Source organism: Natrix helvetica, assembly GCF_964273705.1.
Source record: "Natrix helvetica genome assembly, chromosome: Z".
Lineage (NCBI taxonomy): Eukaryota > Metazoa > Chordata > Lepidosauria > Squamata > Natricidae > Natrix > Natrix helvetica.
In genome coordinates, this window is record NC_138554.1 from 100,814,618 (window position 1) to 100,842,148 (window position 27,531).

The following is a 27,531-nucleotide window of genomic DNA, read 5'->3' on the forward strand; positions in this document are numbered from 1 at the left end:
CCAGCGTTCTCTTTTTTTGTTATAAAAGTTTTTTTTTAATTTTCAAAACAAACACAACACAACCTTCTTTACATACTGTAGAAAGTGTATCAGTTGATTACAAAAAGGCTTAAGTGCATCTCTTCCACAGTCAACAAACATAATTCATATTAAATCAAGTATTTTAACTCAGATATGTATACATGTTACCATCATCACACCTCCATTTTCATTTGACTATAATTATTTAAACGTCCTTCATCATAAAATATACCAAGATTTAATGCATAACCACATACTGGCATTTCATTTACTATTTTTAAAATCCTCCAATAACACTGAATCCTTATGTCCTACTCTAGCTAAACATCCATAATATTTAATAACAAAGTTTTCTAATCCTTCTTTCCAAATCACTGTTTACAATTTACATCCAGTTTCCTTATGTTGTACCCGTACCTATATATACGTTGTTATCATTATCCCTCCTTTATTTAACTATATCCTGTATCATAACATTTTCCCTCTAATATTCAAGACTTAACTATATCTAACTTAGTTCTTTTTTATTAACCTTTATATATAATCCAAAAGGATTTCTAATCTTCCTTTCATGGGTACCATTCAATATTCATATCCCATTACTACTTATCATAACACTACACATTGTATACATTATTATCATTATCAACTATTTATTTAACTATATCTATTGTCAATAAATTTCACTAGGTTTAACTAGTTTTAAATTATACTCTTCCATCTATCAACCTGTATCTTTCCAGTAGCAAAACAGTCTCATATCTTCTGCCACTTGTGGTGTCAGTCCTCTAATCATCTCCTTTATCAACTTTGTATGGACTTCTCTTAGCAACTCTTTGCTTATAAAATCTCTCATGTAATTTCGATGCCCTTCTTCTGTTTCCTTAATCAGCTTATCTTTGATTGTAGGTAGTGTTATCAATGATATTGCTAATAAAATTTCTCTCTTTAAATCTCTAAATTCTTTTGTTTTTTCTTCTTCTGTATCTTGCTACCTAGGTTAGATTCCCCCCCATTTAGTTCCTCTTTCTGTGTGCCACTCTTTCCATTTTCACAGACAAACCAATCACCATAAATATCAGCAATTTTAATTTCTTTATATTCATTTTCCTCTTCAATTTTTAAGATTTTAACCACCACTTTTTCCATTTGATAAAATCTTCAACTTCTTCATCATATTTTGCTTTTAGATGCACCAAGTCTTCCAACTTCTTCTCTATCCTCTCATGTGTGTTTGATAATTTCTGTATTTCTGGGAATATCTTTTGCAGACTTAAAACTTCTTTCTGCTGTTGAAATTGTGTAATTATCTCCAGCTAACAAACACTGCTGCTATAACTTAGAAGGGTTTAACAAGATTAAGCATAGATTCACAATAACATTTCATTTTCACCTTTCTCTGGTTAGAGATATACTTCAAACGGACATCTGTATGCTTTTCTTCTTATCACTCTCTATAAACAAGCAGTGAGACCTTGAAGTGCCAAGCCAGAATAATCAGTGAAAAAAAATAAAAGTGTTTCGTTTCCAATACGCAAACCTCCAGCCTCCGAGTAGCAGTGTTATTGTTGCAATGTTGCAATTTTCTTTGTTTCTTTTTGTATCTATTTTGTATTTCAAGAAAAAAAAAGTCCGATTCTTGAATGAGTTAGAAAAACATCCACAGTAATGAAAGAGGAGAATTTTAGTCCATAGGTTACAAAGAATAGTAAAAGAAAAAAAAATAGAAGAAAACTTAATCCATTCGTTTTTAAAGGCTTGCATAAATTCCATCTGAGAAAATAGCATTTAAAAAGTAAGATAACCCACCGTCCAAAACCATTCCAAATTTAATTCCGCGCTTATTTCTTCTGTTCTCCAATTTAAATTAATTTTAAGTTTTTTATAGGCAGTCTCTTTTAAAACGGTAAAAATTCCTCACCAGCTGGAAACACTTTCTCTTTCCGTATCCTTCCCTTTTGGAGCAGCCCCGACTTCATCAGCCTAATCAAGCCTTTTCTCTCCGGCTTGAAGAACTTCTCTTGAATCAATCAGGGACTTTGCGATGTCCCTGAGATCAGCAAGACGTATTCTTCCTATTCACTGTCTCTGTGGGATGGTTTAGGTCCGTTTGGACCACCCAGCGGCAAAAGTATCGACTGCAATCTCAGAGCATTGAGATTGCACGTCATCTAATTGCGACATCAGCTCCTCCTCCCCCTGGATTTGCCCAGGGTTCTTGATGCCCTTATGGCAGTTTCAGCCTATCAGTCCAATCTACTTCGGTTCCAAGTACATTGACTGCACACTGTACAAAGAGAGTGGCCACTTCGGCTGCCTGGGTGGCCCAAGCGTCCTTAGCAGAGATTTGTAAGACAGTGATGTGGGCTAGCCCGTCCCCCTTCATCAAAAATTACAAGTTGGACACCTTTGCATCTGCGGATGCAGGCTTTGGCCGCAGAGTGCTCGAGTTGGTCCATAGGATAGGATCTCAGCCAGACAAGTCATAATCCCACCCAGGGGACAGATCCAGCTTTGGTACGTCCAGTCTGGATGCTACCTCCACCACTATGGAGAAAGGGCGTTGGTCCTTACCTGAGACGCCTATTCTCATAGGGTGGAGGTAGCATCCAGCCCCTCCCAAGGGAAGACATGTCCCCCCTTTTTGGTTCCTCTTTTTCCTTTTTGTTTTTTCTCATTGTGTGTTTTTTTGTGGATTTATTTGAATGACTTTTGCTTTAGGCATCAATACAGGACTTGTCTTTACCGGCTGATCGAATAGCTAATGTACTGGACTCCTGGAAGCAATGATACATGAAGTCTGACTTATTTCGTCAGAACTGGGCTTTGCCTAGCGACAGGGGCGTGGTTTTTCATCAACTGTCAGGCTCAGTCCTCGCAATGAGTGGATGAAGGTCAACCCAGTCTGGATGCTACTTCCACCCTATGAGAATAGGCATCTCAGGTAAGAACCAACACCCTTTCTCTATTTTTATACATATATTTTAGATATATACAGTGGTGGGATTCACTTACCTTCCCTACCGGTTTCTAAATGTGACTGCATGCGCCATGCACAGTGCTTGCGCATTATGTTGGGATGGGGGACGGAACCTCCCAGAGCCACAACTACGGGTTTACTCGAACCAGAAACAACCGGGGGATTTTTTTGAAGAAGGCCTGTTGCCAACTGTAAATGACACTCCTTAATGTACAGAAGATAAAGAAACCAGCCTAATCAACAATCAGGTTGAAAGACTATTTGCATTAAACACAGGCTGTAAAGGTTTTGAAAGTCAAGTAACTATGTTGAAATTAAGCCTAGCAAGCATTAAAAGCCAGAATGGTGATTCAAAATCAGGGTTCATAACTTTATAAAGCTGAAGGAGGCAACAACCTAAATCAACTTCATATTGGAATGCAGAATTATAACTTCAAATTAATCAGAAAGAAGAATTTTAAACCTATTGGGTTTCAGGTGATCTTCAAGGTAATTCTGTATAAATCAAAATATGGCAATACTCATTTATTTAAAAAAAGTTCAAACATATTTGTACTAAACTATAAGTCTTGATAGTACTAAAATAAATTTCGTAAGATATAATTACTTGAAACAGCACTGATTTTGTTAAGATATACAATTAAACTATCACAATTGTTTTACTAAACTATTATTTCCTTTTTAGTATATGTTACTTGTTCAATGCATGTTCCACATCTCCATCCCACCCAGTTTCTTCCAGGACTTCTAAGTAAAATATATACCATGTTTCCCCGAAAATAAGACAGGGTCTTATTTTCTTTTGCCCCACGAAATATGGCCTTGGGCTTATTATAGGGGGAGGGCTTATTGTTTTGGGATTGTGAGCGGGCTCCCGAAGAGCCGAGCACAACCTCAGGGGTGAAGCAGCAATGAGGTGACCATGCTCACGAGCATGGCAACCCCCCTCTCCAGCCGGGCAGAGCGCCATTCACTGACTTATGGGGTATCCCTAAGGCACCAAGGCATGTGGCGCTCTGCCCGCTCCCTAGCTCCCATGTCTTGGCACTGCCCGGTTGGAGAGGGGGTTGCGCGAGCGCCTGTTCCGCCCCTGCCACGCTCCGAGCATAACTTCTTCTCCGGCTTCCAAACTCCAAAACTCGGCTGCCGAGTCTTCCAGCAGCGGCCGCTCTAGGAATGCACTCTATGCTTGTGGGATGGTTGCTGGAAGACTCTCTGTCCAGAAGACTCTCTGTCCGGCAGCCGGCACACAACCATAGAGGGCACTCCTAGAGCGGCCGCTGCTGGAAGACTCGGCAGCCGAGTTTTGGAGTTTGGAAGCCGGAGAAGAAGTTATGCTCGGAGCGCGGTGGAGGCGGAACAGGCGCTCGCGCAACCCCCTTCTCCAGCCAGGCAGAGCTCCATGCACTGACCTAGGGGGTATCCCGAATGTGCCAAGCCATGGGAGCTGGGGAGCAGGCAGAGCGCCATATACCTTGGTGCCTTAAGGATACCACCTAGGGCAGTGAATGGCGCTCTGTCCGGCTGGAGAGGGGGTTTGCCATGCTTCTGAGCATGGCCACCTCATGGCTGCTTCGCCTCTGAGGCTGTGCCCAGCTGGCACAGCCTCAGCTGTGCCAGGCAGAGTCCGCTCACAAGGGAGCAGCCACCAGGCAACTTCCCACTCCGGCCAGGCAGAACGCCACTCCCCAACCTAGCGGTATCCCAAAGGTGCCAAGCAATGTGAGCGCCTTTTCCCCCCGGCTGCCACGACTTGGCACCTTCAGGATACTGCTAGGTCGGTGAGCGGTGCTCTGCCTGGCCGGAGGTGGGATTGTTCAGGGGGCTTATTTTCGGGGGTGGGCTTATATTTTTTGCCCACACAAAAAATGTGGCAAGGCGTAAGTTTCAGGACAGGTTGTATTTTCGGGGAAACACGGTAGTATGGCCAATTCTTGTCTTCCCCCAAATTTCCTAGGATAATTAGCTGAGAAACACAAAGGCAATCGGGCATATATTTTTTAAAAATTAATTTCATCCTTACCTATTCCACTATCATCAAGTCTCATGTAGCCTTCTGCTAAGGAACTAAAACCTGTTAGTCCCCCCATTGCAGCATAAGGGACATCGTGCCCAACTGGCTTTCCTTGAGCTAAACGTTCCTCTTTTGTTTCCACTATAGTTTCATGAGAATATGCTGGCTGGCCACATCCACAAGTAAAGCAACTGTGAAACCCTGCACATTTGGAACCTAATGCAAAACATATTTTGAAAAAGTCAGAATTTGTTTGAAAGGTTTACATTCAATGTCATTTTGCTTGCTGTAGTCTTGGTGATATAAAAAATTGCTACCACTGAAACCTTTTAATATTCATATATATATTATTTAAATAGGACAGACATGAAAGAGTAATAACTACAATATAATTATTTCTATATCTGGAATCATAAACACTTCTATTCTTTGCTTAGATAATAATTTGCAGGTAAGTTCTAATTTTGCAAGGAGTTGTCTGAGAATAGGAACAGTCTTATTGTGTGAATGCTTGAAAAAGATTACGTTGAAGATCTCCTTTTTGGAAGCAGCACATATTTAAATATTGTGCATCATTATGCAAATTAACCAGATTTAAAGTATTTATTTATTTAGCCTATTTGCTTGCCACTTCAATCAAAATTTGCATTCAGCACCTCATAAAAAATACAATATAAAAGAAACCCAATTTTGATTAAAAATAAAACAACAAAATAGAGAATACAACATAACACAAATTTGTGACAACACAAATCAGAGATTTTCCAGAAAACTTAATCTTTAGAAGGTTATAGAAATCAACAAAGTAAGCCAAATCTTTTCAGGGAGACTATTCTACAATATTGGAGCTGCAACAGAAAAGCAGCACCTCCTTACCTCAACTCCCTGAACCTCCCAAAAGTATGGAATTTGCAACATTGTCCTGACTAGAACTAATCAGGCAGGCCAAAGCTGGATAAAGAAATATTTATGGTGAACCTTGAATTAGTTTCCTGATTGCAGAATTTGAAATGTATTAGTTACTTCCAAACCAATAGATATACATTGTTATGATACTGAGATAGTATTTAAAGAAAGGTATCTGTAGATAGTAGTTGCTTTTAAATATAAATTACTCATTTAATGAAAGTATACTTACACACATTGCATAGAAATCCAGTTGCTGGACTATGCTGATCTGCAAAGTGCTTACATCTACAGCGGATGGGCTGAGTACCATTAAGAGGAACAAAGTTATAAGATTTGCATGGGCACCGGCTCACTCTACAAGGTACAGAAATAGGACGTTCTTTTGGAATCACTTCAAAATCTGTTTTGTGTTGTTTATATCTAGAAAAAAATCCAGATGCACTGTTTAGTTACTATTCTTATTAGAATATTTAAGAATCCTCTTATTCAAAGACATTCAATAACTTTATAAAAGAGGTGAGGTCAATATAATTTGGCAGAATCTTCAAAATCTCCTTTAATCCCAGATTTGGAGAAAATATACATCAATCTTTTAATTCAATGGTCCACAATCTGTCCAGCTTTACGGACCAATAGGGGAAGAAAGAGGGAATGGTTCCACATGGGCACCTGCTGCTTGTGCAACTGGAACTATGTACTTTTGCTCTCACCCGCTGCTTTCAAAGCCAGGTTCCAAACAGGCCATGGGCCAATATTGGGCCACAGCCTGGAGATTGGGGCCGCTGTTTTAATTGATCCCTAGGATTGCTCAATTTTCTATTTGTGTTGCGCCGATAATTGCCCGAAATATTAAGACTTACAAAGTATGAATCTTTGAATGAATCCTTCCGAGCAGTATTGGAATGAACTTTGTTCTGAACACAATCCAGAATGGAAAGTCAAATTTTCCCAATACCACAACTCTACATTAATTTTACTTATCAGTACATTACATAGAAAAAAAGACTAAGGTCATGAGATTTTCCATATGGAACAACTCAAAAGTGTGTGAGCATATATACAGTATGTGTACACATATACACATACCAGTACATATTGTGCTTAATATATTTAATTATATATCAGACGTGAAGAATGAACAGATCTACACATTTCCAGGACAAAATGTTTCTAACTTAATAAAAGAATACAAGCTGTTCCAGCTTTACTTTCTCTTGGCTTATATTTATGAATCCAATCAATAACAAAGAAACAATATTCTGTGCTCAAAAGAGTTGTTATTGAGTCTGATAGTATAGACCAGCAGAGTACAGCTATTGGGTCATTACCATTCAGAGAAAGATAAAACAAAGCACAATAATAATTCTGTTTTACTTCTCACACAATGAAAATCATATTGGAAACAAAGAAAAGGATAGAAATTGGCATTATAAATGTACTAACCTGAGAAAAAGATAGTTCAAAAGTGTACCAGTCCATAAGCTAACTAAAATAGGTTTACTATGTTAATCCAAAATAAGATAACCAAGATTTTAAGACAATACCCATTTTTCCCTAATAAGATGAGGGAACAAAAGCAAAAGCCACTCTTCTGTTTTAAAGATAAAAATATTTTTTTTCATATTGATAAAAATCAATACTTGTGAGAGTATTAGTCTTCCTTTTGAACAAATACAATACATATAACTGTTAAAGACACGTATTCTCTAATCACTTTTTTAATCTAAAATAAATTTTAGTGCATCATCCATTCGCACAAATATAGAATGCCTTACCTGTGAGAACAAAAGCAGGGTGTTTCTGGACCCACAAGTTTACAATCAATGCCGGTTGGTGATCTCCAGCTCACATATAATCTATTTTGCAGCCGAATTGGTAATATTCGTTTCTTATATTGTTCATATTCTTCTGGGGTAAACAGTTTCCCACCATCATCATCTCCTACAATTCTGCAAAAGTGTTGATTTCTGTAATACTTTATATTACATATCTAATTAAAATTGTAACCAACAACCTTTTTAATAATATGCACATAGAACATAGGGAGAACTTGTCATATCACGAGTGAATGAGACAGAAAATATGAATATCTGGGAATTCTAAATTTGAAAAAAAGTAAGTGAATATCTAAAGACTATTGTTATCCTAAATATAATTGGCAATAATTGCTTAATATACTTGGTTAATTTATCAATAGTGTTCTCAAATAAATTTTCAGGATTTATATAATTATCATAAGATGAGATGAATTTTTTACTTGTGTCTGTATCAAAGGAAATCAGAAATTATTCTTTTCTATTTTTCTTTGTCTCACTTTTACTTTTTTCTTTACTTTTTCTTTTATCAAATCTTTTTTTCTATTTATCTTTTAACTTTTATTTTTTAAAAAAGTTGTTTGAAAAAAGTGACAAGGATGGATTTACAGAATGAACTTGGAGTTTATGGTTACATTGTGACTCATTTAGGTGCATGGAGAAATGTCCAAATTAGGTATTATACAGGATTATTCCTGTTCAATAATTTTTCAGTTTACCGTTCTTTTGGCAAGGAAGAAATGTTTAAATTCTTATATATGCTGTTGCTGTTCTTTGTACAAGGGACACAGGGATGAATATAAAAATTTCTTTTTTATAGTAATTTTGTTATAATTACAACAGTAATAATATTAAAAAGGAATAGAAAAAAATAATGGAACATATAAGTAAAAAAGAAAAAGGAAGAAATAGGTGAAGAGAACTAGAAAAGTAAAAATGAGAATATAACAAAGAAAAGGAAAAGAAATATATAAAGTGACTTCCCATTTTCATCACAAATATAAACAATTTAGTAACATATCACCTTTTCTTAAAATGCAATTGAACAAATGGTTTCTTTTTTTCCAGATCTCATTCCATGTATATATAAAAGAGTCCTTCTTTGGTTTATATATAAATTTTCACGGGTGTAGGTATGCTGGTCTTGTTATATTCGGGTCTTTTCCTGTATAAAATTGAGATTGTCTTGGCAACGTTTCGGTGAGGTATCACTTGCCACCTTCAGACTGGCTTAAAGCATGGTCGGAGCTGCCGTCTTTCTATAAATCTTGGTGGGGGTATGTGGAGGGCTGCCTTTGTTTCAGTAAGTGGACCCACCCACCACCCAGGCCATTACAACACAAAACAACAATGGAAACACAGCCAGCACCAATCAGCACCAAGCTATCAATCATGATACAACCACACAACCAGTTTTAAAAAAGGAGGTCTTGTCCGTCGTAGGACACCCTTAAGTATTCTAGGTGAATGGTACAAACTTGGTTCCTTCCATCAACCCTGGGCGGGTTTTGGACTCTCCCGCAGCACCCAGAGAATGACCGTTCAGTTAAGCCAACGGTCTTTCTCCTGTGCGCTGCTTGGAGAGTCCAAGCATGTGACATACCCAAGCTATTGTGTCCCAGGGAGAGTAGTGTCCTGATTGTCCGGAGCCTCAATAACTTTTTGCAAAACTCTCTTTCCAAAAGAAGCTTCAACTGAGGCAAAGGTGTCAACTTTATAGTTTCTAATGAATGCTGTGGGAGAAGTCCATGTAGCCGCTCTGCAAATGTCAATGATAGACGCCTGGGTCGCCCAAGGCGCTGTAGTGGCGGCACTTCTTGGAGTGCGCCGTCACCCGACCCGGTACAGTCTTGCCTTGATCCTTATAAGCCATCTTAATGCAGGCCCTTAGCCAGCGTCCAATGGTTGATGAAGAGACCTTGCGACCCAACGACCCCAGTTGAAATGACACAAAAAAGGACTCTGAGTGTCTGAGGTCTTTAGTCCATTTCATGTAGAGACGAACCGCTCGCCTCACGTCCAGCTTATGCTAAGTGCGCTCCTTGGGGTGCTGAGGCTTGGGACAAAAGTTCGGGAGTATCACTTCCTGGGATCTGTGAAAATGAGTGTTCACCTTCGGCAAGAAGGTAGGGTCAGGCGCAAGATGACTCGGTCCGAATGGACGATACACAGCTCTTCTCTGACAGAAAAAGAACGTTGGTCTTACCTGAATGTTTTTTTCTGGAGAGTGGAGGGAGGGGTCACTGAAGGGTTAACACAGCCTGATTGGTCCATTTGACTGAGAGAAAACTTCTTAGCCTTCGGCTTCTCCCGTTGACTCCCAGTTTCCGCGATGTCACGGTCTGCGTCTGCATGATGTAAGAAAACAAGGGAAAGCCACCCAGGGCCACCCGATCCTACCCCTCCCGGACCCTGTCTATCTAACTAGGGCGGAAAAGTGACCCCTCCCTCCACTCTCCAGAAAAAAACGTTCAGGTAAGACCAATGTTCTTTTTCCAGAGAGTGGAGGGAGGTGTCACTGAAGGGACATACCCACGCTACGTCCCAGGGAGGGGAGACTGGGTCCCAGGGGGAGGATCGGCCGCCACCCTCTGGAGAACCCTCCGCCCGAAGGACGCCTCGGCCGAGGCATAAGTATCCAGACGGTAGTGTTTTATGAATGGGGTAGGGGAGGCCCAGGTGGCCGCACGACAAATTTCCTCGAAGGGCGCCCTTGTGGCCCAGGCCGCGGAGGAGGCTGCACTACGAGTGGAATGAGCTGTAATCCCCGAAGGGGGGGATTTACCCGAGGCTCCGTAAGCCTCAACTATGGCCAACCTGATCCACCTCCCAATAGTTGAAGACGAGACCTTTTTACCTAGTGAACTCGGATGAAACGAGACAAACAGCGCCTCGGTCCGTTTCAGATAAATACGGAGGGCCCTGCGTACATCCAACCGATGCCACGCCTGTTCTCTCTCCTTTGTTGGATTGGGACAAAAATTTGGTAGGACAATTTCCTGAGCCCTATGAAACAGAGTGTTAACCTTCGGGATGAACGAAGGATCCAAACGCAGGACCACCCTGTCCTGGTGAATCATGCAAAGGTCACTTCGAACCGAAAGGGCCCCCAATTCAGAAATACGCCTGGCCGATGTAATGGCCACTAAGAACACTACCTTAGTGAGAGGAGGCGCATGTGAACCGACCTGAGCGGCTCAAAGGGAGAACCCGTCAGTGCCTTCAGGACGAGGGTAAGATCCCAGGTAGGGAACCTATGAACTGGGGGCGGACGAATGTTGGCCGCCCCTTTGAGGAACCTCTTCACCAATGGTGAGCGTGAGAGGGTAGAGGAGCCCTCCCCTCCTAAGATAGTGGATAGGGCCGCTACCTGTCGCCGGAGTGTATTATGGGACAACCCGTCCTCCAGCCCTTTTTGGAGAAACTCTAAAACGTCTGGAACTGTGGCCCTAGCTGGATCCACCCCCCTGGGGCTGCACCACTTCGCGAAGGCCGTCCAGGCGGCGTTATAGATTCTAATTGTGGACGGTCTCCTAGCTGCCTCCAAAGTAGCTATGACCCCTGATGACAACTTCCTCCCCTTCAGCAATCCCCTTTCAAGAGCCACGCGGTCAGAAGCAGCCACTGCGGCTCTGGGTGAAGTAAGACCCCCTGACACAGGATGACCTCCTCTGGTGGAATCCTCCAGGGGTCCGTGACTGAGAGCTGGACCAGGTCTGCGAACCATGGTCTCCTCGGCCAGTATGGGGCTAATAGAATGACGTGAGCCCTCTCTGTGACTACCTTCCGAATGGTTCTGGGAATGAGGGGAAGGGGGGGGAAGGCGTAGAGAAGACCCGGAGGCCACCGGGTTCTGAGAGCATCCGCTCCTTCTGCTGCTGGAGTCTTGAATCGGGTGAAAAATCTCGGCAGTTTTGCGTTGCCGGGGGAGGCAAACAGGTCTACAAGGGGGTTGCCGAATCTGAGGCAAATCTTCTGAAACAACTCTGGGTCCAGCTGCCACTCGCCGTTGTCCAGAGTCGCCCGGCTCAACCAGTCTGCCTGGTGGTTGGACTCCCCCGATATATGCTCCGCCGTAATTGAGGCCAAGTGTCTCTCTGCCCATAGGCCTAATGTCTGTGCCTCCCGCCACAGGGCACGGGAGTGAGTCCCCCCTTGACGGTTGACATGAGCTTTCGTCGCTACATTGTCCGTAAGCAGGAGGACGTGACGCCCCTGCAGATGACGGTGAAAGGTCCGGAGGGCCAGTCTCGCGGCCTTGAGCTCGAGCCAATTTATATTGTGGTTGAGGTCTGAGGCAGTCCAGCGTCCTTGGGCCATGTCGGACCCCATCACGGCCCCCCAGCCGAATAAGCTCGCGTCCGTCGTGACTGCTACTCTCTCTGGCTCCCAAATTGAGGCCCCCTGTCGCAATGCCGGGGACATCCACCACCTGAGCGAGAGTCTCACCTCTGGCGTTAAGCGAAGCGGTCGCAGAGAGTTGCTCAACATCCTCTTCTGGGCTGGTATCAAGGCCCACTGGAGGGGACGCAGATGTAGACGGGCCCAGGGAACTATCCCTATACAGGACACCATCTTCCCCAGGAGTCGGGATAAGGTCAGGGTGGAAACGGACCTTTTTGTCCTGATGGATGCGATCAATTGTCTCAGACTGGTCAGACGGTCTGGGGATAGGCGAACCCTCCCTGACTCGGAATCGATTACTGTCCCTAGATGCAGAATCTGTCTGGATGGGGATAGGTGGCTCTTGGGAAAGTTTACTGAGAAACCTAGTGTCTGGAGCCATTGGATGGTCAGCTGGAGGTCTGCACTGGCTCTGGGGAGGGACCCTGCCTGCACCAGGACGTCGTCCAAGTAGCACTGGAGCCTCACCGGGATGGATCTCAGGTACGCTGCCAGTGCCGCCAGGACCTTGGTGAACGTCCGAGGGGCCGAGGCCAGGCCGAATAGAAGGGCCCGGTACTGATAGTGTCGGCCTTTGTGGGAGAATCGCAGGAATTGACGGTGAGCCCGGAGGATGGGGATATGAAGATAGGCCTCCGTCAAATCTACCGAGGCCATGTAATCCCCCTTCCGAATGCCCTGTAAGATTGACTTCAGGGAGGCCATCTTGAAGCGCCTGTAAACTAGATACTGATTCAGGCGCTTCAGTTCGAGGATCGCCCTCCAACCCCCCGAGGTCTTCGGGACTACAAATAGATTTGAATAGTAGCCCCGCCCCTTCTCCGGCTCCGGAACGACCTCCACCGCTCTGATTTCCAGGAGGTGTGAGACGGCGAGGTCCATGAGACGACGGCGTTCCGGATCCCGGGATGGGGAAAACACTTTGAAGCGTCTCGGAGGGTAGGAGAGGAACTCTAGCCTTAGGCCGTGGCGAATGGTCGCTCGGACCCACCCGTCTGATGTAATCTGGTCCCACTTGTCCGCATACAGCGCCAGGCGGCCGCCTATGGGATGACTCGGATTTGAGTCATTTGCCTTTGCGGAAGGGGCGGCCGCCCCCCCCCCCCCCGCGAAAGGGCCGTTTGGATTGGGACTGGTACCTGGAGCGGTCCTGAAAATTCTGTCTGTTGTATTGCCTATCCTGTCTGTACTGCTGGAAACGGGGCTCCTGGTCCCTGTCATAACTCCTGAAGGAAGGCCTGCGATACGGGTGACTGCGTGTTTCGGCCTTCTTGGTGGAGGTGGGCATCACCTTTTTCTTGTCTTTATTCTCCACCAAGATTGGGTCTAGAGCAGACCCAAACAGATTGGGACCCGCAAAGGGAGCAGCTATTAAATCCCATTTGGCTTTATTATCGATCTGCCAATTCCTAAGCCAAAGGAGCCGGCGCGCGGCCACAGAGGTAGCTAAGGCGCTGGAACCGAATCGCATGGCATCCAGGGTTGCATCGGCCGAATACTGGCAGGCCGCCATAATTTTAGTTAAATCCTGATGGATGCGGTCATCCTGGATCGGGATACGATCCTGGAGTTGGCAAAGCCACATAACGGTTGTGCGATTAAAATACGAGGCGGCAGCCGCCGCCCGCATTGCCCATGCGGAAGCCTTGTAATTTTTCCGCAAGGTGAGCTCCGCCCTCTTATCTTCCGGCTTAAGCTTATCTGCCGCATCCCCTGAGACCACCGGGGAAGAGGAGACCAGGGCAGCTATCGGTTGATCTATGGCCGGTAATTGGATGGCCTGTAGGAAGGCCTTCTCCATGTTATAAGCCCGCCTGTCATTGCTGCCGGGAGGAGAAAAATTTGAAGGCCGGGCCCACTGACTGGTGGCCACCTCCAAGAACAGAGGAGGGGCCGGGATCTCCTCTTTATTGGGGGCCGTGTTTGAAAACATCACCATATCCGGATCTCTGAGTGGGGGCACTGTGGGGTCCCCCGTGCCCACCTTGATGGTTCTCCTAGCTTTTTTCAGTAGGGGCTTAAACATGGCCTGGATGAATAGGTTGGAAGAGGTGGGCTGATCAGTGGCCGCATCCTCTTCCTCAGAAAAACCCCAGTCGTCTTGGCGACGGGCCTCCTCCCTAGAGGAGACCTCGCTCATGAGGGAAGGTGAAGAAGCCCTAGATCTGGCCCTGCTGAACGGTGTAATCCTATTATGATGGGAGGGTCTATCTCTTTGAGCTATTCCCTTGGAAATGGCTGCAGAAATTAAACGTTTTAGATTTTCAGGGAGGTGTTCTAGATCCTCCTCATCATATTCAGAATCATAGTCATGGGAGATCGAATCCCTGTGGGACCACCTACCCCTGGAGGGGCCGGCAGAGGGGCCCTCTAATGGGTCATTTTTATCTAAGTCCCCTGTCCCAGGGGAAGTTGGGGGTGGGGGTGAAGCCCCCCGTCCTTCACTCCTAACTGATCTGGAGGAAGAGGATGAGGGAGAAGAAGGGCTGAACCCCCTGTTGACAGAAGGGGAATGACAAGGGGCCTCAGGTCTGGGGGATCTAGATCTAGGTCTGGGATCCCTGGCCTTCTTCTTCTCTGCCCTCTCAATGGCTTTTTCAATTGCTCTGGAGCGCCTAAGCTCATCCCTTTGTAGAGCTCTGGAGGGTCGATCCTCAGCAGAAGGCCTAGAAACTCGAGGCCTGGCTGGGGCCGTGGGGCCTGACTTCTCTTCTTGAGCCTGGGCGGTCGCGGTTTGAGCGACCTCGGAACGCGCTGCCATCACCCCACTCACGTGCTCAGATGAAGGAGTTGTGTTGATCTTAAGTCTTTGCAGCCTCTGAGCCCGGTGCTGGTGGGAATACGCTCAGCTTGGGCCTGTGGTGTCTGTTCGGTAAGGCCCGTGAGTCAGGGCCCGCCACATGTCCAAAATGGCTGCCGGCTTGTTCTACGGCTTTCTCTTCAGGCGGCCGCTAAAATGGCGCGCGTGCCGCCGCTTGCCTCCCCAACCGTTCAGACGGCTAGTCGACCCACTTAGGAAGATCGCAGCTCTGGGCGATTTACTGCCGGTCTTCACGCCCAGCAAGAGCCGCTGGCGCTCCGGTCTTTTGCTCGCGCCGCCGCCGAGAGCACCGCCGACTCGGGAGAGGCGGCGCGGCTGAGTTAGGGGCTTGCCGGTCTTCACGCGTGGCAAAAAAGGCCGCCGGCGCTGCGGCTTGAAGAAATGGGTGGTCGGGGGAGAAATTGAGAGCTGTAAGCCTCCCGGCACGCCCGAGGCACCAGGAATCAGCCGGGGGGAGGGAAGGCCCAGCAGGGAGGAAAGGGATGAGAGGAGTTCGCTCTAAGCGGCTCTCCCTGCCTATCTAGGACAGCGAAAGAATGTCCCTTTGGGCACAGCTCCAATTCTATGCTATAATTTCTTTTAATTTGAAATATCCAATTTAGCCAAATACTTCTCAATTTTAGTACTCACAATCACTGGGAACCAAACAATAAGTCTTAGGACCTTCTTGACTGAGAGGAAACTGGGAGCCAACGGGAGAAGCCGAAGGCTAAGAAGTTTTCTCTCAGTCAAATGGACCAATCAGGCTGTGTTAACCCTTCAGTGACACCTCCCTCCACTCTACTGGAAAACGCCGCAATCTCTGATACCCTTCTAGTAGAGTGATTGCAATTAGAAAGGCGGTCTTAAGAGTCACGTGGCGCAGGGAGACTTTTCTCAGCGGCTCGAATAGTGCAATAGTCAATGCTCGCAGAACAAACAGCAAGTTCCAGGACGGGTACCTGTGTACCGTCTAAGGTCGTATATTGGCAGCCCCCTTCAAGAAACCCTTGACCTGGGGGTGATGACTCAAGGACTGATGATGGTCTCTAGCCAAAATGGTTGACAAGGCAGCAACCTGACATCTGAGCGTGGCGGGTGTCAGGCCCTTGTCCAATCCTTCCTGGAGGAAGTCCAGCAGCTGAGGTATGGACGCCTCAACATCAATAATGTTACTTTGCTTCACCAATTAGAAAACGCTGCCCAGGTTGCATCGTAGATGCGAGTTGTGGCCAGTCTCCTGAATGCTTGGATGGTCTGGATGACTTTATCAGAGAGGTGTTGTTCCCCAGGAGCTGCCCCTCAAGTGCCAGACGGCTAGTTGGAGCCACTGGAGTTCTGGATGACTAATGGCCCCCTGGCTCAGGGCCACTTGCTCCTGAGGAATTCTCCACAGTCTCTGCACGGAGAGATCGACCAGATCCGCATACCAGGGCCACCTGGGCTAATGTGGAGCTACCAGGATGAGATCTGCCCCCTCCGCCAGGAGTTTGTTGATCACCTGCGGAATGAGCGGGAGGGGCGGAAAAGCATACAGGAATCCTGGAAGCCACCTGACCCTCAGCGAGTCCGTCCCCTCCGCTTGAGCCGAGTGGTAACGCGAGAAGAATCTTGGGAGTTGTGTGTTGGTTGCAGTCGCAAATAGGTCGACTTGTGGAAGTCCGAACCGTTTCACAATGTGACGGAACAGGTCTGGGTGTAGCCTCCACTCGGAGTTGTCGATTGTCTGTTGACTCAGCCAATCTGCGTTCACATTGCTGGTGCCGAAGATATGATCCGCTCTTATTGATGCTAGATGACGCTCTGCCCAACGGCTCAGGGCCTCCGCCTCTGTCATAAGTCGCCTGGAGTGGGTACCACCCTGCCAGTTCACATGGGCCTTCGTAGCTATATTGTCTGTGAGCAGCAGAACGTGATGATTCACCAGTTGGTTCGCGTCTCAGGGCGAGTCGGGCCGCTCTCAGCTCCAGCCAATTGATGTTTCGGGCTGCTTCCGATCAGTAAGGAGGTGGCCTGTTGGCAATGTCGAAGTCTGCTCCTGAGATTGTGGAGCCTGTCCGGAGACAGAAACACCTGGCATGAGACAGAGTCCATTATGGTGCCCAGGAGCTGGATACATGTTGCAGGGTCTAGGTGGCTTTTTTCTAAGTTCACCAAGAAGCCGTGTTCCTGCAAGGTGTGGGTGATGGTCCATACGTCTCTCACCGCCTGTAGATGAGTCGTGGAGTGAATGAGGATGTCATCTAGGTAACATTCCAGATGGATGGGGCGAATGCGCAGATGAGCCGCCACAGCCACAAGGAGCTTGGTAAAAGTCCTGGGGGCGGATGAGAGTCCGAACAGCAGAGCCCTGTACTGATAGTGCCTTCCATTGTAGCACAGCCGCAGGAACTTCCTGTGGGACTGATGGATGGGCACATGCAGATACACCTCCTTGAGGTTGATGGACGTGAGTAGGTCACCTCACCTTATGCAGTCTGGAATGGATTGGAGGGACTGCATCTTGAAGCGTTTGTAGGCCAGATGTTGGTTCAGGCGCTTCAGATCTAGTATGGCCCTCCACCCCCCTGAGTTCTTGGAGACCAAGAAGAGAATAAAATCCCTTCCATTCCTGGTCCAGGGGAACTGGCTCTATGGCGTTTATTTGCAGAAGATGGTTGATTTCTGCCTGCATGAGGGACCTTTTTACAGGGTCCTTGGCCAGAGGGCAACGAACAAACATTCGCGGTGGGAATGACAGGAATTCCAGTGTCAGCCCTCTCCTGATCATGTTCAGGATCCACAAGTCTGTGGTGATCCCCTCCCAGCAGTCTGCATAAAGCTGCAGGCAGCCTCCGATGGGAGGGTTGCTCTGGCGGTCATTTGCCGCATCTGAACTGATAGTTGTTGGAACCCACTCGAAAGGGCCTTCGAAAGGAGCCCTGGTTGTGCTGCCTGCCCCTGGAGCCAAAGCCATATCTGTCCTGGTTCCTATCATTAGGTTGGTTGTAGGACCTCTGATAGGGAAAGGATGAGGTGGAAGCCTGGGCACTGTCTTGTGCCCGAAAGGTCTGTTTCCTGAAGGAGCCAGAACCTTTCTTCGCATTTTTCTTGAAGGTAGAGGGAAGGATTTTCCTCTTATCCTTCGTTTCAATCAAGAACTTCTCTAAGGAGTCCCCGAAGAGAAGTCCCCCTTTGAACGGGGCTGAAGCCAGCTTCCACTTGGCGTTCAGGTCTGCCTGCCAGTGCCGAAACCACAGCAGGCGACAAGAAGTCACGTTGGAGGCCAGCACCCTAGAAGCAAACTTCGCTACATTTAGGGAAGACCAACGCTTGGAACATTGGAACGCTGGGTGAGCACTGGGTGAGCCTGGACTACTGGACCCTTTAGGTGGGAGCCAGGACAGAGTGGGAGAGGATGGTGGTTATGGTGGTTGAGGGGGCCTGGATCATCTGAGGCCTCTGGAAGATCTGGCCTAGGGCCATGGACCGGGCCTATGACCATGGAGAGGCTGGAAGGCTGCCTAGGAGTATGGTTATCTGGAGCCAAGACTGCCCCCACCCACCCACCAAGGACCCTGAATCTCTGTTCCTGAGCTTCTCCCCACCTAGGACCATTTAAGACCATGGAGGGCTATTACCAACTTTATTGCTGGGGCTATCACCCACTTTTTCTACCATCTTTTCCACCATTCTATCAGCATCGCCACATCCGTCTAATTTTATCATCTAGACATCTACTCCCCCCCCCACTCATTACTGAAGAATCATCCAGGACAATGCCTCTTACCCCCCACATTGACATTGACTTATGGGACTAATGCCTTTTACCTCCCCCCCATACTGACTTTTTTAACAACTACAGCACCTTAGCCCCTATTGGAATTTTGTCGATAATAACGTATTCGAGGTTAGACTTGCTCCGCCTGCGGGAGGCCCCTCTCTCGCAGGCTTGGCCCTTGGCTCTTTCAAGGGCCCGCCTCAAGGACGGGTTCGTGGACCCCGAGAGGTGCAGGAACCGGAAGCTAAGGGGATTTTTAGTAAAATGTTTTTTATCTTTTTTAGGGGGTCCCAGGGTGGGGGGGAGGGCTAATCAGACCGGGAGGAGAGCCAGAGCCGGACAGACAGGTGAGTCCAGGAAGGACGGGGATGCGGTGGAGGGGGGGAATATAAAGGTCACTAAAGCAGAGGGTTGTCCTATTACAACGGTCGTGGGGAGGAGGGGATGCGAGGACAGGATAAGATCCCAAGGTCGGTTGGGAGACCGCGGCTGTTGGTTACGCCCGGTCGCTTGTACCAACCCCTGCAGTCTAGGTGGACAGGTCCTACAGAGCCAGGGCCTGCGGCTGATGCTTTGCAACGCAAGGTCTGTCACCAACAAGGCCCCCCTCATTAATGAGTTGATCTCAGAGGGGGAGCTAGACCTTGCAGGGATAACCGAGACCTGGTTGGGCCACGAGGGTGGTTTACCCCTCGTGGAAATGTGCCCACCGGGTTTCCGTGCATTCCATCAGCCTCGGGCCCTGGGTAAGGGTGGTGGGGTGGCGGTGGTTATGCGGGAATGTTTAGAGCCGAGGGAGTTCACTGTCCCTCAGATACCCGGGTGTGAGTCCCTTGGTGTGAACTGGGGCCCAGGGAGGCAGTGGGGCTTGCTGATTGTATACTTGGCTCCTCGCTATGCATCAGCAGCCCTGCCCGAGCTCCTCGAGCTAATCTCAGCGACGGCAGTTGAGACTCCCAGACTTTTGGTCATGGGGGACTTCAACTTGCCGTCAACGGGAGCGGCTTCCGAGGTGGCTCAGGAGTTCATGGCTTCCATGACGGCCATGGACCTGACCCAATTAGTGCAGGGCCCCACTCACGAAGGGGGCCACACACTGGACCTCATTTTTGTATCTGAACAGTGGACGAGTGATCTGGGAATAGGGGATTTAGTCATCACGCCCCTGTCATGGTCAGACCACTCATCCCTCCGGCTGGACTTCCCTGGCGCTATCCCCCACCGCGAGAAGGCGGAACCAGACTCTATAAACTGGTACCGCCCCAGGCACCTGATGGAATCTGATAGATTCCAGACGGAGCTTGGGCCAATACCTGTAGCCTTGTCCCGCTCCCGCTCCGAGGACCTAGTGACTGCCTGGAATAGGGCGACGACTGGGGCCTTGGACCGGGTTGCGCCTTTGCGACCTCTCCTGCGGCATCGACCCACCCGGGCTCCTTGGTTTACTGAGGAGCTTAGGGTGATGAAGCGCCACAGGAGACGTCTAGAGAGCAGGTGGAGGTCCTCACGTTCCGAATCTGACCGAACACAGGTAAGAGCCTATTTGCGGACTTACCTTGTGGCAATAAGAGCGGCCAAACGTAGACATTGTGCTGCTCTTATTGCGTCCGCGGATAACCGCCCTGCCGCCCTGTTTAGGGTGACCCACTCCCTTTTATCGCAGGGGGCGCGGGAGACACCCTTACAGGGTAGAGCAGAGGGGTTTGGGGAATATCTGCAGGACAAAATCGATCAGATCCGGAGCGGGTGGGCCTCCGTCAGTGGACCAGACGAGCTGCCAACAGCGAGTCTTGAGAGACCATTCTGGGAGGAGTTTGACTCTGTTGCCCCCGAGGATTTGGACAGGTTGCGTGGACGGCTGCGACCTACCACATGTTTAACGGACCCGTGCCCCTCCTGGCTGGTACTGGCAGCCTGGGAGGTGACACGAGGCTGGCTCCTGGGCCTGGTGAACGCCTCATTGGGTGAGGGATACTTACCAACCGCCTTGAAAGAGGCGGTGGTGAGACCCTTGCTCAAGAGACCTTCGCTCGACCCAATGGAGCTAGCTAATTATCGTCCAGTCTCCAACCTCCCTTTCTTGGCGAAGGTTGTTGAGAATGTGGTGGTGCAGCAATTTCCACGACACCTAGACGAATCCGACTATCTAGACCCACGCCAGTCCGGCTTCCGACCCGGGCACAGCACTGAGACAGCCTTGGTCGCGTTGGTTGATGATCTCTGGAGGGCCAGAGATAGGGGGTGTTACTCTATCCTGGTCCTATTAGACCTCTCGGCGGCTTTTGATACCATCGACCATGGTATCCTATTGCGCCGGTTGGAGGGGATGGGAGTCGGAGGCACCGTTTTGCGGTGGTTCGGCTCCTACCTCTCCGACCGGAAGCAATGTTTGTTGACAGGGGGGCAGAGGTCGTCCCTGAGGCCACTCACTTGTGGGGTGCCACAGGGGTCGGTCCTCTCGCCTCTCCTGTTCAACGCATATGTGAAGCCGCTGGGTGAGATCATCCGTGGTTTTGGGGTTGAGTACCATCTTTACGCTGATGATACTCAGCTGTATATTTCAACCCCAAACCACCCCAACGAGGCTGTCGAAGTGATGTCCCGGTGTTTGGAAGCCGTCGGGGTCTGGATGGGGGACAACAGACTCAAACTCAACCCCTCCAAGACCGAGTGGCTGTGGGTACCGGCACCCTGGTTCAGCCAGCTGACTCCATCGCTGGCCATAGGGGGCGAACAGCTGTCCCCCGTGGAGCGGGCGCGCAATTTGGGCGTCCTCCTCGATGCCCGGCTGTCAATGGAGGACCATGTGGCAGCCGTGGCAAGGGGGGCGTTCCACCAGGTTCGCCTGGTGCGCCAATTGCGCCCCCTACTGGACCGGAGTGCCCTGCGCACGGTCACTCATGCGCTGGTGACGTCTCGCCTGGACTACTGCAATGCCCTCTACATGGGGCTTCCCTTGGGACGCATCCAGAGACTGCAGCTAGTTCAGAACTCAGCCGCGCGGGTTATTATGGGAAGTACTCGTTACTCCCACGTAACACCTCTCCTGCGCGAGCTGCACTGGCTACCTGTGGCCTTTCGGGTGCGTTTCAAGGTATTGATTACCATCTTTAAAGCGCTCCATGGCATAGGACCTAGTTATCTGCAGGATCGCATCCTACCACACACGTCCCTGCGACCTATCCGCTCACACAGGGAGGGGCTCCTCCTGGTGCCGTCTGCTAGGCAATGGCAGCGGGCGACACCTAGGAGTAGATCCTTCTCTGTGATGGGCCCAACCCTCTGGAATGACCTCCCCCCGGACATTCGAACTACCACCGACCTCCGTTCCTTCCGGCAAAAGTTAAAGACTCACCTATTTCAATCAGCTGGCCTGGCACTTTCTTAGTTTTACCTCCCGGGGATTTATTCATTTTAATTGGGTTTGGGGTTTTAATAGTGATGTTTTTAGGATTAGAATATATTTATTTCTTAGTACAGCCTATCTCCCCCTCCAAATGTATCTTAAATGTATTTTATTATTATGACTGGTTTTATTTGTATTGACTGTACACCGCCCCGAGTCCCTTTTTGGGAGAGGGGCGGTCTAAAAATCTAAGAAATAAATAAATAAATAAAGGGAGGCATCCGCTGAGTATTCCATAGGTGTAATGATTTTGTCGAGATCATGCCGCCAATGAGATGCCTCCAAAGGAGGCTTAGATCTCAGCTGGCGCAGCCAGAGCAAGGATGCCCTAGTAAAGAATGAGGCGGAGGTGGATGCCTTAATTGCCCAGGAAGCTGCCTGATGCGTTTTATGACATCCCTTTTCAGACCTGTTGTCCTCTGCTTTCAGCCTTTCTAACAGGTCAGCCGGAAGAATTGAACTGGAGGTCAGCGAGACCACCGAAGCATCCACCTCGGGCATCTTTAAAACATCTAGTTTTGGTTCCAGAGGATATAAGGCTTTGTCTGCACCACTGGGATTGGCCAGGGTACCTGCTGCGCCCATTGGTGCTATACCACGTCCATGAACAAGTCAGGAAGTAGGATAAGCTCCGGGTCTGGGGTAGTCTCACTAAATAGCCCTACCTTAAGATCTTGGGAAGTAGAGGGACTGGCTTTGTCCTTAGGTTTGGCCCCGAGCTCTGTAGAGGCCCTGGCCTTGTGTAAGATAGCTTTAAACAATGAAGGTTTGAAGAGGCCAGTGAATGCAGGCTTATCGGGAGACATGTCTTCATCCTCCGAAAGTTCAAACTCATCCGCGGCGTCCTCTTCCCACACGGATACCTCTGTGGTAACAGAAGTGCCTGGGGAAACGAGGTCGCGGCTCCTAACCTCCGCGTAGGGGTGGGTAGTCCTAGGGGCCTTGCCACCTTTACTTTCCTTTTGGCGCATGGCCTCAACCACTCCCTGGGAAATAGCCTGACCTCCCTCATTTCAGCTGAGAGAGCTGGGTCTTTGTCCTCTACAGGCCTGGGCCTAGAAGGGACTTGGCCTCTTTCAGATCAAATGGGAGCCATGGAGTCCTCCATGTGGGGGCAACCGTGAAAAGAATCCAACTCCTCCCTCACAGAAGAACTAGGAGAGTCTGGATAACCCAGGAAGGCTGCAAGGGAGCCAGACAGGGAATCCCTACCACTGATAGAGGGTGACTGATCCCCCTGGTTAGAGAGAGACTCCTCTCTCTCATGTCTGTGCACAGGGGGACCTCGGTACAGCTTCACAGGCCTGAGAAGGAAGAGTGGCCTGGGTCTTACTGGGCTCTTCCTTAGGGTCCTCCTGCTTCCTGCCCCCCTGGTGTTTAGGGCCCTTGTTCCCCGAGGAACTAAGGGAAGATTTGCCCCCTATTCCTTTATTGCCCTTTCTCCCTTGGCCTGAGGGATCTTGCCTACTGCGCTTTGCAGATGGCCCTGCCAGCGCTTCCCGCTGCTCCAAACTTTCATCAGCATGTTCTGGATGGTTGGTCAGGTGGAGAATGAATCAGCCACGGGAGAAGGGCTCTGGACGCTGACCAGCCAGCTCCAAAGCGTCTGTAGATCAGGATCAGACTGGAGGCTGGAAAGGAACACCAGGGCACTCCACTGCCACACCTTCTGACGAAGGTTGTTGATGAGGGGGGCTCAGATCCTGCTGGCGCCCCGGACAGGCCCTTGCAACCCCTGGCAGCGATCTCCGCTGAGGCGGAGAGGCGCAGAGAACTGTGGCATCTTTCTTGCCATCTGCAGGTGAAATGCCCAAAACAGATGGCTGCCGTTACTTTCGTGCGCTTTTAAAATGACCAGGAATGCAGCCGGCGCCTAATTAGAGGCCGTTGGAAAGTGCGCCAAAGCATCGCTTCCAAAATGGACATCGCGCCCTCCGGAGCTTGCAGGGATACCGCTGGGGAGGAATTCTCTCCGAAAAACTCCCTGAAGAGCAGCCGGGGACGCGCTGAAGTCGCACACGTCCTCACACTCACCAGCAGACGCTGGACCAGTGGCCCCAGCTGTTCCACCCGCCGTGAACAAACGCAGCAGGTGGGGTTTGTCCGTTGCCTCAGAAAACAGTCATAAAATGCAATAACTCAAAAGTAGAACACCACAACTACGCTAAAAAAATTTAAGGGGAAAATCCTAAGAACTCTATTCTAAATCATTACTCTAACAATTCCTCCTGGAGAGCCCAGCCTATATGTCCAAAGACTGAGAGCTCCCCAAACAAGTCCTATCAGGTGGACTGAGTTTTTAAAACTGCACTTAAGAAGGCAAAGGAGGCGTGACCAGGGGAAAAAATCAACTCAGTCCTTGGGCAGATGGGCTGTGTTAACCCATGGCTTGGATTCTCCAAGCAGTGCACAGGAGAAACTATGGTTTTCTGCCTGGATGGTCTCCTGGAGTGAGCCAAAGGACAGAAAGGGGAAGCAGTGTGTTCCCTCCCATATTTGGGCATACCAGAGGTTGTGACACAATGCATACCTATTTCCCTGGCTTAGCTGATAAAGGAGGAGAGTCTGTGGCTTAGTGGCTAACACATCTGCTTAATATGTAATACAGCCCAGGTTCAAATCCCAGTAAGAGTATGGCTAGCTGATGAGAGCTAAATAGCTTGAAATAGATCTATATTAGTCTCCCTTTATTTATTTATCAGCACAAATACAACACAAATATAACAAAGGCAACATTAAAAATATGGTTTTCTGCCTGGATGGTCACCTGGAGTGAGCCGAAGGACAGAAAGGGGAAGCAGTGTGTTCCCTCCCATATTTGGGCATACCAGGGGTTGTGACACAATACATATACTAGTCTCCCTTTATTTATTTATCAGCACAAATGCAATACACACACACACACACACGGGTCTTTTCCCATGTAAGATTGACAGTATCTTGGTGACGTTTCAACGAGGTCACACTCATCATCTTCAAGCTAGTGCATTTCGCTTCGTGCTTGTGTGAGCAAAGCGTGATTGGAGCTCTCATTTTCTACATAGGTGTGTGTGTGTGTGTGTGGAATGTTGGATTTGTTGCTTTAAACGGATTGGTTGGCTGTGTTGTCACATCTTGATTGGTTGATGGAATTGATGTTTGGTGAGGGTGATTGGTGATGTTGTCTATGTAGGGTTGAAGTTGTTTAGCAAGAAATTTGGCATGTGATGAACACATCTGACTACCAAGCCAAACTATCCAACCTACTCCAAGACCCCACTTACAAACCTCTAAACACAGACCCCACCACCTACCTGGAAAAAAACCACCAAATCCAAAATAAAAGCCTCTCCCATCAGTGAAGAGATCTAGCAAAGAATCATTCCCAGAGAAAAATCATCCAGATGCCCCAAGCTCTATGGCCTCCCCAAGATACACAAAGAAGGAACCATGGTCAGCTCCATAGGCTCACCTCTACAGAATCTTGCCAAATTTCTTGCCAAACAACTTCAGCCCTACACAGAATCCATCACCTCACACCTACAAAACTCAATCCACTTCATAGAAACAATAAAGGAACAAAACCTACAACCAAGCGACCTACTCGGGAGCTTCGATGTCATATTCTTCTTCACCCAAGTGCGTATTAAAAAAGCCTTGACAGCTATCCAAAACAAATACAACCCCCCCAGCACATCCTAGATCTGACCAACCACACATACTTCATCCACAATGGACAAAGATACAAACAGATAGAAGGAGCACCTATGGGATCACCCCTCTCACCCGTCATCGCAAACCTATACATGGAACACTTTGAAACCAACGCCTTAGATAAATCCAAACACAAACCCAAACTCTGGTTTAGATATGTAAAAGACACTTTCGTAATTTGGCCACATGGGAAAGAAAAACTGGACAACTTCTTTCCCACCGTCTTCAAGGAGGCGGTGGTGAGGCCCTCTTCGAGAAGCCTTCACTGGACCCAGCTTCTTTAGCCAACTATCGTCCGGTCTCCAACATTCGCTTTGTAGCAAAGGTTGTCGAGAATGTGGTAGCACGTCAGCTTCCCCAGTACCTGGATGAAACTGTCTACCTGGATCCGTTTCAGGCCCGGGTACAGCATGGAGACGGCATTGGTCGCGTTGGTCGATGATCTCTGGCGGGCCCGGGACAGGGGCTGTTCCTCTGTCCTGGTCCTATTAGACCTCTCGGCGGCTTTCGATACCATCGACCATGGTATCCTACTGCGACGACTCAGGGGGGTGGGAGTGGGGGGCACCGTTTTACGGTGGTTCTCCTCCTACCTGTCGGATTGGTCACAGTTTGTGTTGACTGGAGGGCAGAGATGAACCCCCAGGCGCGTCACTTGTGGGGTGCCCCAGGGGTCGGTTCTCTCACCCCTCCTGTTCAACATATATATGAAACCACTGGGCGAGATCATCCGTGGTTTTGGGGTACGGTATCATCAATATGCTGATGATACCCAACTTTTCATCTCTACCCCAAACCACCCAAACGATGCCCTCAACGTGATGTCCCGATGCCTGGAGGCTGTGCGGATCTGGATGGGGAGGAACAGGTTCAAGCTCAATCCCTCTAAGACTGAGTGGCTGTGGTTTCCGTCATCCCGATTTGTACATCTTGTTCCATCTTTGACGATACGGGGAGAAATTTTAGCCCCCTCAGAGAAGGCTCGCAATCTGGGAGTCCTCCTGGATACACGGCTTAGTTTAGAACAACAGCTGACGGCCGTGACCAGGGGGGCCTTTTACCAGGTGCGCCTGATATGTCAGTTGCGCCCCTTCCTGGATCAGGATGCTCTGTGCACAGTCACTCATGCCCTCGTCCTTTCTCGCCTGGACTACTGCAATGCTCTCTACATGGGGCTGCCCTTGAAGAACACCCGGAGGCTTCAGCTGATCCAGAATGCGGCTGCGCGGGTTGTCATGGGGTACCTAGGTGCTCCCATGTTACACCCCTTTTAGGCGGCCTGCACTGGTTGCCGGTTGTTTTCCGGGTGCGATTCAAGGTATTAATTATGACCTTTAAAGAGCTCCATGGCTTAGGCCCAGGGTGCCTGCGAGACCACCTACTGCCACCAGTAGCCTCCCACCATCCAGTACAATCCCACAGAGTTGGCCTCCTCAGGGTGCTGTCGGCCAGGCAGTGTCGGCTGGTGACCCCCAGTGGGAGACCCTTCTCTGTGGGAGCGCCTTCCCTCTGGAATGAGCTGCCCCCGGAGCTTCGCATAATCACCGACCTCCGGTCCTTCCGATGCACCCTAAAAAGTTGGCTTTTCCAGCAAGCCGGCCTGGCCTGTTAATTTTAACTTATTTTAAATGTATTTTTTTTTAAAAAAAATCAGTTTGGTTTTTTGGATATGGATTTAATCTTTTTTAACTTTTGGGATGTGTGTTTTTTAATGTTGTATGCCGCCCTGA

The 27,531-nt window shown here is 48.5% G+C and overlaps 1 protein-coding gene across 2 annotated transcripts in view; it reads right to left on the minus strand.

Moving 5' to 3' along the window:
• FAM221A (family with sequence similarity 221 member A) overlaps nt 1-27,531 on the minus strand; it is a 44,454-nt gene that overhangs the window by 10,405 nt on the left and 6,518 nt on the right. For both annotated transcript variants that reach the window (XM_081933419.1, XM_081933418.1), the window contains exons 3-5: nt 7,700-7,873; nt 6,154-6,344; nt 5,025-5,231 (exon numbers count right to left, since the gene is read on the minus strand). In XM_081933419.1, coding sequence (XP_081789545.1) covers nt 5,025-5,231; nt 6,154-6,344; nt 7,700-7,873 — 572 coding nt within the window. The remainder of the gene's footprint in view (nt 1-5,024; nt 5,232-6,153; nt 6,345-7,699; nt 7,874-27,531) is intronic.